The following is a 15,191-nucleotide window of genomic DNA, read 5'->3' on the forward strand; positions in this document are numbered from 1 at the left end:
ATACTCGCAGATCTACTATAGGCTACTGTGTCTTTCTTGTAGATTCTTTGGTGTCCTGGAAATCTAACAAACATTTTCTCGTTCATATGTGAAGGCGGAATATCATTCTATGGCCACTACAACTTGTGAAATTGTTTGGCTTCTTTCCTTACTCTCAGATTTTAGAGTTTCTCATTCTAATAGTGCTCATTTGTTTTGTGATAACATAGCTGTACTTCATATTGTTGCTAACCCTGTCTTTCATGAGGGCACAAAACATATTATCATTGATTGCCATTTTGTACGTGACAAACTTCAAGTTAGGATTCTTAAGACATTTCAAGTTGGTTCTCAACATCAACTTGCTGATGTTCTTACTAAACCTTTGGGTAGTCACCAATTCTCTACATTAATATCCAAGATAGGGGTTCATTCTATTTACTCGCTATCTTGAGAGGGAGTATTACATTTTATAATAACTTGTATAAAATTTTATTGTAATATGTTATTTTATTTTGTCTTTTCATGTAATTACACTCATTTTCACTTTACCCTTTATAGTATAAATACTTAGTATTATTTTACAATATGAATATACACAGAAGTATTTCTTTTCATGAGTTTTACATTTAGGGCACGTACGACCTTAAATAGTTCTCTCTCTCTCTCTCTCTCTCTCTCTCTCTCTCTCTCGTGTTTTTTTTTTGGGGGGGGGGGGGGATCCATGCAGGAGCTCAGATTTATGAGATTTGGACTTGTCAACATGATCATTGTCTCTTACTTGACTTCGCATGCACTAAACCAATGAGATTCTTACACATTTACGGCTCATGCTAGCTTAGTAGGATAATGTTATAATATAGAAGGGAATTAATTATGTGATGCAAAATAATAACATTATATAATTTCAACAAAATAAATTATTTTATTGAATAGTATAAAAGTTATAAAATAATTGGGTATATGTATTTTTTATGTAAAAAATATGTTACCGAAAGGCCATCAGCATAGTTTCCTCCAGGCAGCTTCTGTATGCGATTTCCTGCGCAACCAAAAACCCAACTGATCGATTATTAATCAACTAGAAATTCACGGGAATGTGTTCATATTTGACTAAAAAGATTTCACAAAAGTAAACTCATAAATTGATATGACTTGATATGGTGCTTTAGATCTAATGTATCACATGAAACCACCTTAGTTTGTGAGTTTACTTTTATAAAATTCCTTTGCAGCTAAAACATTTTCCTTTTTCATTTCATGTTAACTAAACTAGATATCTTTCCGGAATTGTATAATTAATGCTTAAAACACAAGAAAAGGAAAGCTGATACCAATATCAGCGAGGTTCTGCCATCAAACAGTTGATGAGAGGGAAGAGATCATCTCCAGAATCTCGTTGTGTAAATTGCCATTAGTCACAAGCACTCCACCTGAAGGAAATATAATTCTCCGTCCATCTTTATCCGCAGCAAGATCCAGTTGACTACCTTTCCAGTCACTCACCTGATTTTTATTCCAACTTTTATCAATGAGTTATCAATGCAAGCAAAATATTTGTATTATTTATATTTTCTACAAATAACAATCTATCAGAAAGCTAGGCCAAGACATTTGAAGCATACAGACATACCATGGCTAATAACAATCCAAACAGTCAAGGCACCTGAAGAGGTTTCCCAATATAATACTGATCTCAACATGAAACCCACTATATTTTAATTAGAAAGAAAATAGGGTTGACTCTTATTTTTTCCTCCTTATATCATGCACTGTCACATATATTTAACAAGAAATTGTGTGATCGGTTTTCTAAAGGAAAAGATTATCGACAAGCAACATGGTATAACTACTCTACATACGCCATGGCTTCCAAAAAATCAAGGATGGAAGGCTTCTTCCTTGTGCCTGTGTTGATCCTCTTCACTTTCTTTTCTCCCATAAGGTGTGAAAGTACTTCGCTGTTAGAGATGATTGTTCCTATTTTCGTAGATACAGGAAACAATATCTAAACAAAGTTCCATTGAACTTCCTGTAGATTTTTTAAAAATTAAGTGCTAATTTGGAAGAAGAAATTTTCCTGCATGGCACATTCATTTGATACAGTGAAATAACAAAATTATCCCTAGGACAGTTTTTTTTTATATTATATTTTATGCACCAACACATGCACAAATTGCACACCTTTACTCTTGTTTTTATGATTTTCTTACTTTCTAATCACCCACCCAGCACCCACTCCCTCTCCCACGTGATCTTCCAGAACCACCACAGGCATGACCTCCCCTGTACCCTCCATTGCCGTTTCCAATAACCCTGCCACCTCTGCCTCCACTCGCATCTAAATCAGGAGGAGGATTAATGCACAAACACCTCTTCCCATCATTGTTTCAGTGTGACCATCACGACCATAGTCATCACAACTGCTCCCTCTCATACCTGATCTCCCACCACCACCATACCCACAACCATCATTACACCTTCCCCGCTTCACCTCTCCTGCTGCCTCTGCCTCCACCGCTACAACTTCCTTACAAGAGTTGGGGCCTTCACCGGGATTGGATCAATGACTTGTGCACTATAAGGGAAGACTCCTCCAATCAAGCTCAAGATGATTCTACCTGATTTCTAGGCTAAAATTCTGTCTGTTATAGCCGGAAAAATCTTATGTAATTGCCTTGCAAACGTTAGGCTCAATTTTAGCTTCTTTCCTAAAACAGACTGTAAATACTTGTATATATCTCTGATTCAAATCAATCGAAAGTGAGTGAGGAAAGTTTTCAAATATAGCAATAAGAAATCTCTGTGAATATTTCTTGAAACTTCATCATGGTATTAGGAGAGCCATCCTCCACCGAGAATTCGATCCCCACCCCAGAACACACCCACAACCCGATCCTAACCCCTCCATCCCCCACAGAAATCCCTCTTATTGCTCTCAATATCACCTCCCAGATAAATGAAAAACTCACCCCATCTACTTTCCCTCAATGGCGTGCTCAGTTTGAAGCCCTACTCATTGGGTACAATCTCCTTGATTATGTTAATGGAAATAAACCGTGCCCCGACCCCAATAACCCCTCCATTCCCAGCTCTACCCGAACCCACTGGATACGACAGGATAAACTTATCCTTAGTGTCATTTTGGCCTCCACAACCACCACCATCACACCCTTCATTTCCATTGCCATAACCTCTCAAGAAGCTTGGCATAAATTACACACAATGTATGCAAGCAAGTCCCGAACCAGGGCAATGCAACTAAAAGAGGAATTGACTCTGATAAAGAAGGGAACCCAGACAATTCAAGAGTACCTGCACACTGTTAAAACCCTTGCAGACGAAATCTCCTTTATTGATCATCCCATTTCGGAAGATGACCTCACTCTCTACATCCTCAATGGTCTCGGTGCCGATTTTCGAGAGATTGCAGCTCCCATCCGTGCACGGGAACGTCCGCTCACTTTTGAGGAGCTCCATGATCTCCTTGTAGGTCACGATGCCTACCTTCGACGTCTGGAAGTCACCACCCAGCAGCTGGTTGCCTCTGCCAACTACTCAAATCGGCGAACTAACGCCGGCTCTTCCTCTGGGAATTATCAGCCTAAGGGTTTCTCCAAACCGAAAGGCTCGGACAGTACAAATGGAGCCCAGCAAAATACTTCCTCGGCCAACTATCGAAATAACACTGGCCCACGGGATCAAAGAAAGTATAAGCCCACTGGCCAGCACCGTTACACCCCAAAATGTCAATTGTGTGAACAAATGGGCCACACTGCGAAATACTGTCCCAGAATTCAATTCACTGCAGCCACGGCCAACTGTGTCTCCTCCTCACCAACCCAAGGTACAAAATGGCTTATTGACTCAGCGGCATCACACAATATCACTGGAGATTTGGCAAATTTATCGGTCCATTCCGAATATGATGGCACTGACGAGGTTGTAATCGGTGATGGTTCAGGTTTGCATGTCTCTCACATTGGTTCATTGGTTCTTCATTCACCCACACGCATATTTCATTTAAATGATACCCTTTGTGTTCCCAATATTAAAAAAAATCTCATCTCCGTTCACCATTTTACCACTCAAAATCGTGTTTTTGTTGAATTTCATCCCTCTTTCTTTCTTGTTAAGGATCTAATCACGGGGGTGATTCTACTCAAAGGTGTGTGTGAAAATGGCGTTTATACCTTTCCGGAGTCTATGGTGAAGCCTTCTACACCAATGGTTGCCAATGTGCATGAAAGGACCTCAGTTGATGGGTGGCACAAACGCCTTGGACATCCGTCTCAGAAAATTGTTCATCATCTTGTTAAATCTTTTTCTCTTCCAACAATAAAAGAAAATAATGTTTTGTCTCTTTGTTCTTCTTGTTCAATCAATAAAGCTCACAAGCAACCATTTCGGCAAAATAGTTTTCAAAGTCATGCACCACTTGACTTAATTTACACCGATGTTTGGGGTCCCTCCAATTCAATTGGAATTGATGGATCCCGCTATTATTTGATTTTTGTTGATCATTTCACAAAATACATTTGGTTTTATCCTATGGAAACCAAATCCGGTGTTAGCACAATTTTTCCTCAATTTAAACACCTTGTGGAAACTCGATTCCAATCAAAAATGAAATCCATTTATTCGGACAATGGTGGTGAATTCGTAGCCTTAAAAAAATATTTCTCTATTCATGGAATAAGTCATTACACCACTGCTCCTCATACACCACAACAAAATGGTGTTTCCAAGCGTCGTCACCGTCATCTAGTGGAAACGGGCTTAACTCTTTTACACGATGCCTCCTTATCTTTGAAATATTGGCCTCATGCATTTTCCACGGCAGTTTATTTGATAAATCGACAGCCAACCCCCCTTCTAAATCAAAAATCTCCTTTTGAGGCATTATTTAAACAACCTCCAAATTATTTAAAACTACGAAGATTTGGTTGTTTATGTTTCCCCCTTACTCGGCCTTATAATACAAATAAGTTACAGCCCAAATCTGTCCCTTGCCTCTTTCTGGGCTACTCTTCGGCCCAAAATGCCTACAAATGTCTTGATCCACAAACCAACCGGTTGTACCACTCACGGCATGTCCTGTTCGACGAAACCCAGAATGCTTCCTCTGCTAGTTCCGTGTCCTCGTCTTCCTCGGCTAATGCTTCACGCATCAACACGGCATCTTCATCCATTCCGCAACCTCCACCAGTGACTTCGGCAAGGGATAACCTGTTCACACCACCTCCAGGTAACGCCTCTTCTCCCTCATCCTCTAATTTCCAGCATTTATTCTCTGATGTTTCAAGCCCTAATTCTTTGATGCATGATTCCAATCACTCCACACCACATTCACATGGGATTTCCGTCCCTAATGACACCAATTCGGACACGGTATCTGTCCATCTTCCATGCGACCCACCTGCACCACCGATTACCCGCACTCATTCCATGACCACACGCTCAATGAACAATATCCATAAACCCAAGCAGTTGAACTCTACCACTAAACATCCCATTTCAAACACCATAGAACCAAGTTGTGTGGGACAGGCCCTTCGTGAATCACACTGGAGATTGGCCATGTCAGAAGAACTCACGGCTCTTATGCGCCATAACACATGGGAATTGGTTCCTCCTCCAAATACTTGTAAACCAGTGGGATGTAAATGGGTCTTTCGGGTAAAAAGAAAAGCTGATGGGTCGGTCGATCGTTACAAAGCACGGCTTGTAGCTAAAGGCTACAATCAACGGCCTGGGTTAAACTATAAAGAAACTTTTAGTCCTGTAGTGAAGCCAGCTACAATTAGAACTGTTCTTACTGTTGCTGTGATGCACGGTTGGCCTTTAAGACAGCTTGATGTCAACAATGCCTTCTTACATGGCAAGTTGACAGAAACTGTCTATATGGTCCAACCTCCTGGCTTCAAAGACTCTTCCAAACCTGATCATGTTTGCCGCTTAAACAAGGCTATCTATGGCCTAAAGCAGGCTCCACGTGCCTGGTACTCGGCACTAAAGATGGCAATCATGGGTCTTGGCTTCCAGAATTCCAAGTCTGACTCTTCTCTATTCATATACCACACGAACTCTGTTATGTGTTATTTATTGGTATATGTGGACGATTTGGTAATCACTGGCAGCAGCTTGGATTTCTTATCTCATGTAATTGAACAACTTGGAGTTCAATTTTCCTTGAAGGATATGGGCCATCTTCACTTCTTCTTGGGCATGGAAGTAATTCCTACTAAATCAGGACTTTTCTTATCCCAACACAAATATATTTGGGATCTACTTTCCAAAACAAATATGTTGGGTGCTAAAGAGGTGTCTACTCCGCTGTCCACAAGCACGGTGCTGAAGTTACTTGATGGCACAACATCTTTTGATAGCTCTGAATTCAGAAGTGTCATTGGAGGCCTCCAATACTTATCACTCACCCGTCCTGATATTTGTTTCTCAGTAAACAAGTTATCACAGTTTATGCATAAACCGACGATAACTCACTGGGCAGCTGCCAAGAGACTACTCCGCTACCTGAAACAGACCATCTTTCATGGTATTCACATAAAAAAAAATTCCAGTTTTGATCTCACAACATTTTCAGATGCTGATTGGGCAGGGAATTTTGATGATCGTACCTCCACCTCAGCATATATAAGTTTTCTTGGATCAAATCCCATTTCTTGGAGCTCAAAAAAACAGCGAGCTGTAGCAAGATCTTCCACAGAAGCTGAATATCGATCCCTTGCCAATGCAGCCTCTGAATCTATGTGGTTATTATCTCTCTTCAACGAATTGGGGTTAACACTATGTGGTTCACCAAAACTGTTATGTGATAACTTGGGTGCAACACATCTTAGTTTCAACCCTGTTCAGCACTCCCGGATGAAACATATCCAGATCGATCTACATTTTGTTCGTGACATGGTCCAAAGGGGTATTCTAAAAGTTCAACACGTCAACACTCAAGATCAGCTCGCTGACTTACTTACCAAACCCCTGTCACGCCAACGCCTGGATATTCTCAAAAACAAGATTGGCTTAGCCGATGGCAGCTCCATCTTGCGGGGGCGTATAAGGGAAGACTCCTCCAATCAAGCTCAAGATGATTCTACCTGATTTCTAGGCTAAAATTCTGTCTGTTATAGCTGGAAAAATCTTATGTAATTGCCTTGCAAACGTTAGGCTCAATTTTAGCTTCTTTCCTAAAACAGACTGTAAATACTTGTATATATCTCTGATTCAAATCAATCGAAAGTGAGTGAGGAAAGTTTTCAAATATAGCAATAAGAAATCTCTGTGAATATTTCTTGAAACTTCATCATGCACATCCTCCCACCACCATCTCTGGGTTAACAAAATTGAACTGCTCATCTCTTGTCCTTGGGTCCATTTCTAGTTCCTCATCTTTAATCCCTATTCCTCTTATGCAGATTTTTTTTTTTTTTTTAAACCCTTGCCATTGCTACCACCTCCTCGACAACCACCACCCACAAATTTTAATTTTAGTGATGGATCTGATTTGGTGTTTGAATCAATTCATGAGGCAGTTTGGATATGTTTTTCAATCCAATTTGTGTTATGAAACTGGTGGGTTTCTTAGGGTTTGTCCAACAGTGGTGAAGATGAGCAAGATGGTGAAGTGCTTTGATGACCAATAGACCATACTCCTCATCCACAACACTCTTAATCCACGACACTCATAATCCTCAATCCATGTGCAAGAAAAGAAAATACTGTTCTAAGCACAATGTGGTCAGTTCATAATCCTCAATCTATGTGGAAGCACTTGTCATGAATTTCTTTCTAAATTGATGCTGAGTTTCATTGGAGCGGGCAAACTGAGTTGAACCTTTAAAACGGAGTCCCAGGTGTTCTAAATTGCTCAGGGTCAGTATTGAATGGTAATTTATGCAAGAGTTTAAAATAAAATAACTAACACTTATGAACATCACAAAGACAAGGGAGTACCATGAAGGGGAGAGAGAGAGATTGCTTACCTTTCCGCCAGCTTCGTGCACACATATCATGCCAACAGCATGATCCCAAGCCTGAAATATGCATCATAAATGAGATTAAAAACTAAGGCATGTAATCACAACTTTGGAAGTAATTAAATCTCGAAAACAACACACTACCTTGATAGTTTTTTGCATTTTGGCTCGAAGAACAAAAACAGAAGTCCTGCCTGAAGCCACCATTAGATACTTGCATAAGCTGCATACCCCGAAAAGAATACATGATATACAAGTTAAATGAGAATCATAAATCCAAGAATAATATTAATTAATAGCTGATAGAATGAGAAGCTTAACTTATCAAAAAGAAGATACAGTCAAATTAGTGAACAAGAACATAATTAGAGATGATGCACCACAGATTTTACAGGGCTATCAGAATCAGAGAATCATAACAGTAGGATTTCTTCTCATTGCATGCTTCCTGCCAAGGCGGGAGCTTATTACTGGCAAGAAAGTAGATACCTCAGACACCTTTAATCCTCTCTTTTAAGGCATTTCAATAGAAACTTCCTTTTCAATTTAAAGGTGACCCTATTATTCTTGAAGAGAAGTAGCTCAAGATTAAAATGAAGAGCAGAGTACTAAAGGGCCAACCTTTTTTTTTTTTTTTTTTTTTTTTTTTTTTTTTTTTTTTTTTTTTTTCCTATTTTGATACATTTGAGGGATGGGGGTTTCGAACCCAAGACCTCCATTTTGGAGGCTTGGGGGTTATGCCAATTAGGCCACAGCCTTTGGCTACTATAGGGCCAAACTACTTAATACTCTTATGGTCTTAATGTCTTAGATTTTTCTCACTTAGTGCAAAATACAAGATTAGGAAAAATGGAAAAAAAAAAAAAAAAAAATCCAAGATGGTCAGAAAGTGGAGGCCAACTACCCAGTAATCACACCTTGACATGTTGAACGGTAAGCAAAGATTTTAAAGCCATTAATTTTTTTTTTTTTTTGGTTTCGTTTTGTCTTGTTAAAACTTGCAATAACTGATTTAGGAATAAAAGTTTCATTTGGTTAGCTCGGATATGATTTGTACTCCTTTGTCGTGTGGTGGGTTGGGGTTTAGAAAGTCAGGTATCTTTAATCAAGCATCGCTGAGGTATCATCAAGATTGCAAATCCTTGTGGAGGGACGTGATTGATTCAAAATATGTGAGTGCTTGGAGGGGGGATGGAGTTCTAATGAGGTAAAAGGTACTCATGTTGCGGGAGTGAAGTATTAGGAGTGGTTGGGATGATATTGTAAAACAGGTTTTTATTTTTTGTGTGGTTGGTGATGGTTCCAGACTTTGTTTTTGGCATGATCCATGGTGTGGCAGGGTTCTTCGTGTTGTTTTTCCAGATCTCTTTTATATTTCTCAATATTTGGATGCTTCGGTGGCTGAGATTTTGGAGGTTCGTCCCATTGGAATGTTCAATTTTCTAGAGCCGTTAATGACTGGGAAATAGAGGCTGTTTCTGAATTGTTTGGCTTATTGTTTGCTAAACAGCTGGGGCAGGATGAGAGTGATAAGATGGTCTGGAAGCACACAATGGTAATAAGAAGTTTTCAGTTCGTTCTTTGTACAAGTTGCTGTCTAGGCTGAATGGGTACACTCCTTTCTTTGGAAGAGTAAGGTGCCTTCAAAGGTTACATTCTTTGGCTGGTCTGCTTCTTTAGGGAAGATTTTGACTTTGGACAATCTCAGGAAGTGATGAAGCGTGGCTTAATTGTTTTGGATTGGTCTTCTTATGTAAGAAAGCTGGTGAAGTGGATCATTTATTATTACATTGAAAGGTGACTAGGGTGTTATGGTATGAAGTGTTTAATAGAAGTGGAATGGGTTGGCTGATGCCTAGGGGGGTGGTGGATCTTTGTGTTTGCTGGAGAGGTTGAAGGGGAAATTTGTAAATTGTTGCTGTTTGGAATATGATCCCTTTATGCCTTGTGTGGTGTATTTGGGATGAGAGAAATGGTCGATGCTTTGAAGATAAGGAATGCTAGGTGGATGAACTTAGACATTTTTTCAGTGTTATTTCAATGGCTTTGGCTATTGTATTTAATGGAACTAGTGTCCATGATTTCCTTGTTGCTTTTTCTAGTTCATGACTTGTAACTAGGTTTAGTTTTTGTATACATCCTGTGTACTTGGCTGTGCCTTGCTACTTGTCTCGATAAAATTTCTTATTCATAAAAAAGACATGTAGAATGGTAAGCTAAAACTTTAAAGCCAGTAAGATATTTTATTTGTTAAAACTTGCAATTATTACTAATATAGGAATATAATCTCTAGGCAGAGTAGCACCACACCTGACAATTGAATTAGAAAACTGAAAAGGACTTTGCAAAAATAAGACCTAAAAGGCTACAAAAGCAAAAGAACTCCGAAGTTCAAATCAAATCGGTCTACATTTTTTTAATCAAACTGTTATTGATGTTCAGCATGCCCTCAAATTGAGTTACAAAAGTTATATTCTAAGAAATAGACACTCTAAGCAAATGCATTTATGAGAATGATGATTGCAAAAGATTGAAAACCATTCGTTCTTTCAGTGGAAGCTATGAAGTGTAAATGAAACAGCACATATGAATTCCAGCAATTAGTTCCAGAGCCAAGATACAAGAACTAAAACCTTAAAAATTAAAAATTAAAAAAATTTCATAGTAGAAAGCATACATAAATCAAACTAGCTTCAATGTATAGGACTGAAGTTCAGGAAATTTTGAAGTAAACTGATATGCCGTAATACATTAATTTTTTTAAATTCTTTTTTTTATAAGTTATTTCACAAAAGTATTCACACTGCATTGAATTCAATTCAGGAATGAGCATGTAATTACAAGTACACCCGCGAACCGGGATTTAAAAAGGCCAGAGAAATTCCAAACTTTACGAATACACCTACAAATGAAATTTAGGCATGTAAATACAAGAAAAACATCATCCTACGAGTGAGGGCCAACATAGTAAGTGCAGTACACTAGTGAGGCACCTTTGTATACTCTCTATGGTCTTTTTACCTATATTTATGCAATTATTTTACAAATAAAATACTGACAACCAGTTAACACCACAACGTATTACCTATTTCAAGCAGAAGCTGGAAAGAAGGAAAAAATTGTAACTTTAATATTCACGGAATTAAATTAAACCTTCCACAACATGCTGGAAAAAGAAGAATCTGATTATCCTTAATAGTGTTGGCATTAGCTGTGGCAGTGAATGTTGCTGAGAGTGGCAATGACTCCCATGTTTGACTTTCTGGAATACAAAAGCGTGCCATGTGTACTAAGCAGCAATCATCTACGAAGCATCTGGTCCAGCTATCCAGCATATTGGGTAACCTCTTTGTCCATGTTCCACAGCCAATATGAGCAACCATTATGATTCCAGATGCTGATAAGTCTTCTCTGTTTTTCTGGACCTCAGTAGTGGATTCACTGGAAAAACCATAATGCCAGTTAGGGCAGCCCATAACACCTAACACAACATCTCCTTCAACTACAAGAGCCAAACCTACCTGAAAAATTAGGAAGTCCCTTAGCTAAAATCAACATATAAAGAGTGATACAGTAAACTAGGTTCATCCATACACACAGAATTTGTAGTTGAAGAATAAATTTCGGATGAACGGTAGAATATAGAACAATAACCAAAATGTGAAAAATGCGCAGCTTCTTATCGATGTTGTAATCCAAAGCAAGTGAAGTAGTGACACTGCTAAAATTTGCTCAACGAATCAGATATCACAAAGTTTAGAACAACCGTTCTTAACTAGAAATGCTTACCACATATAAGGCATCATTTCCCTTTAGAAATCCTCGGGTGCCATCTATTGGATCCAGTACCTGCATTGAGTTTATGGCCTCAGTATAATGAAATAAAGTAAAGTTTGACCATAAAGTATCACGAAAAATAAAAATATGAAGGTAAATGATATGAGGCAAACACATAAGTTCATTTCTGGGACTAATTTGCAAACTGCTTTGTCATCAGAAGAAGAAGATAGTTTTACCTCCTTAATAGTGCAAGCAATTTGCAAACCATCAGATCCACAGATATGTATCAGTTAACACAAGCATACAATATACAGTCCAAACAGAAGAAAAGATCTGTTATACCAACCCAATATGTGGCTGGCTTAGTGCCAAATACAAAAGCTCCCTTCCCTCCTCTATCAATTGCTTTTAGTACATCATCATGTGTCCAATATTTATCTTCAACACTTGCTTTATCAGTAACCGCATTTACCACAGAATCTTCTAGATTATTTGATCGTATAAAAGAAGAGTCTTCTTCAGCCACCAAAGGAATAGAAGGGAACAGTTTACCCAATTCTGACACCATAAGCACAAGAGCAAATGAGCAAAGTTAGAATCCTAGACAAAAACCTACAAGATATCAATTTGTACAAATGTCCACTGGATTTTGAGATAGATGAATAGCCAATAATATTATTCATTTGTAGTTATATTTTCTTTGATGAGATTACATGCTAGCACAACGTGCAGTTTTTTCACACAACAGTGTACGTCATAAAATGTCCTACAGCATGACAAGTCAGTCTATCATAATAGATATGCTCTTGTGCAACACCCTAGTCCCACGTTGGGGATTATGAATAACCTGAATAGAGTGAGTAGGTTATAAAAGTAGTCACGGATGCCAGTCCCACAGTAGCTACTTCCTAGGTGAAACTGAGCTTTTGAAGTAATTCTAGGGAAGCTTTAAATTGACCAGTCCTTTTAGGGTTATAGCGCGGATGTTGCTAACATTTTCTTTGAGTCATTACATATGGTATCAGAGTTAGGTTGTAATGCCAATCATGTGATTATAGATAACTACATGACATGGCCCTGATGAGGACGTTAATAATTTAAGGGTGGTCCCACAATGAGAATATGAATTATAGATATAGATTATGTAGGTTATAAAGGTAGTCTTGGGTGCTAAGCCCTATATTGGCTACTTAATAGGTGAAACTGGGCTTATAAGTGATTTTAGGAAAGCTTCAAACTGTCTAGACTTTTTGGGGATATAGCACAAATATGGCTAGCGGATTCATTGGGTTGTCACATCTTGGTTCAATGGTTCTCCCATGGCTTGGAGTTATGATTACTGTTAAAACAACAGTTATAGGATGATAACCTGAATGTTATTACATGGTCTGTTTGGTTCACAATATCAATGCAAGGATGAAGCAGTCCAATGGCATTAACAATTTTTAATTAATCTCAACCCTGGAAAAACTTCTTTTTTATTTGTCACGTCCAAGATGCAAACATGTGTGAGAATCCAATGCCCCAAAAACCTAAGGGTTGCTCTGCAAAATTCGTCCACAGAGAGTGAGTCAGGGCCTAAGATCAGGCCAAAAGGCATAGTTGATGGGAATAGGAGCAGGCTACCATGAGACAAAAGATCTTTCTAAAGAGATTCGACTTGTAATATTATATGTCTGTGAGAAAAAATTCGAAATGCCTCAACTTTTTAGAACAGGAATGCCCAGATCCCACAAGTGAATTGAAAGTTGGATCTACACTGGATCTCACCTGAATCACCCCATCTATCCCCCTAAGGAGAAGTTTCTATCCCGGGAGTCGATGACAATTCATAGCTATTACCTTGACATCCAAGGGATGAAAGGCCAGAGGCCATTGTAAATCATTATGGGTTTTGATGGGAGTACAAAAAATAGCACAGTAACAGAACAAAGTTGGATGGCACACTGCTGCTTCAATAAGCTGTTGTCATTCAGCGGTTTCTGAGACTGATATTAGTCCCTGCACGTCATATAAGTTTTCTAGGAGATCTTATCTCTTGGCAATTTACGCACAAGTGCAGCTGCATTGTGTTGCAAACAAAATTTGAGTTCAAATTGTAAACTAGGGCGATTGTTAGGCTCCAATTTCTGAGTTCCCAAAACTGAAATCAAGTGAGTAGCTCAGCAGCTGCAAAAATTTATCTCAGTAATTTAAATATTGACAAATTTGAACAAACAAAAGAGTATGTCCATTTTAGAGATAATTACCCAAACTAACCAGAGCCTGCACCCCGAAATCTGCTACCGTGACTGGAGTCTGGTCATTCTTTTCAAAGCTTCGTCCATCACTCGAGAACAAAGATGATTTCACCTGGACATTTTTATTAAAATTAGTAATCACAAACGTAACGAAACGAATAACAGAATAAAGAAATAATAATACTCCAGATCTTAAGGCTTGACCAATGGCTACAAGATAATGTTTGGTTTCCGAGAAAATGTTGGAAAGAAATTAGAATTCTCAATGCGTGGGCCGTGTGCTGTTCTTGATCCATCAAGCAAAGGAATTCTATGATTAAAAATAGACAACGCAATAACTTGCATTGTAGAAAAACAAGAAAAGTGCTTCCAAAACTCTATAGAGGCAGCATTTTGGTAAATTAGAAGTTGAAACTGATTTAACTTTCTCGGCAACCAAAGAGGCAATTAAGGAAGAGAAGACGAGTAGAGGAAATTACGTCCACACAAAGACGGCAAGCTCTCTCCACGACGTCCACGGCAGCTTCGAGCTCTCTGTAATACTTCCCTTTCTGAATCAGAAAAGGCAGACTCGCCCTGAAAATTCAGCAGGATATATTGAATTTTGTCTTTGACAATAAAAAGAAAAACCGCAAATTTTTTTTGTCTTTGTGAGAGACGAAGAGTAGAGTGCAGAGACCTTACGTCCAAGAGTCGTCTGCGAGTGGGTAGAGGGGTAATGGATCGGGAGCGAAGAGTGTGGGTGGAACGTAGGGCCAGGAACGAAGAAGCTGTGTAAAGAAGATCCATGGCGGGCTTTGAACGGTGGAGAATGTGGCAACAGAGAGAAGGGTCAGCGACACGTGCAAGTGTGGGTTGGTTTGGAGGTCAGCAGGGGATTCCAACAGTGCTTCTATTATGAGTTTTTTATTTTTAATATAAAAATTGCGGTAGCCCTCTACCCCTTTGCTCCCTACAGCATCTCATTCGTTTAGCCAAATAAGGGGTTGGTTAAAATTTGAATAATACGTATCAAAAAAATCTCATATTAGGTTGGATATATTTTAAATAATTTAGACTTTAATTATAGTGCTGGACTAAAGATAGATAATTATTATTCATTTATTACATATTAAAATATTAATTTCTCATTCTAAACAAATAAATTAAATTAATTAGAATATAATTAACATTTAACATTTAGAATATAATTATTATT

The 15,191-nt window shown here is 38.5% G+C and overlaps 1 protein-coding gene across 2 annotated transcripts; it reads right to left on the reverse strand.

Moving 5' to 3' along the window:
* Positions 1 to 881: 881 nt before the first annotated feature.
* LOC122279159 (putative PAP-specific phosphatase, mitochondrial) lies at positions 882 to 14,881 on the reverse strand. 2 transcript variants are annotated; one of them, XM_043089541.1, is made up of 10 exons: positions 14,673 to 14,881; positions 14,473 to 14,569; positions 14,003 to 14,105; positions 12,100 to 12,311; positions 11,763 to 11,822; positions 11,127 to 11,494; positions 8,118 to 8,205; positions 7,980 to 8,030; positions 1,314 to 1,485; positions 882 to 1,021 (listed from the first exon to the last, which is right to left on the reverse strand). In XM_043089541.1, the coding sequence occupies exons 1-9, from the start codon at positions 14,780 to 14,782 to the stop codon at positions 1,336 to 1,338; spliced, it is 1,239 nt and encodes a 412-aa protein (XP_042945475.1). In that variant the 5' UTR covers positions 14,783 to 14,881; the 3' UTR covers positions 882 to 1,021; positions 1,314 to 1,335. The 2 variants fall into 2 exon arrangements, with proteins under 2 accessions (XP_042945475.1, XP_042945476.1); XM_043089542.1 differs by having other exon boundaries at positions 8,118 to 8,196; positions 14,673 to 14,880.
* Between the last annotated feature and the right edge of the window lie 310 nt (positions 14,882 to 15,191).

The sequence above is a fragment of the Carya illinoinensis genome, chromosome 10 (genome assembly GCF_018687715.1).
Source record: "Carya illinoinensis cultivar Pawnee chromosome 10, C.illinoinensisPawnee_v1, whole genome shotgun sequence".
In the NCBI taxonomy this organism is placed as follows: Eukaryota; Viridiplantae; Streptophyta; class Magnoliopsida; order Fagales; family Juglandaceae; genus Carya; species Carya illinoinensis.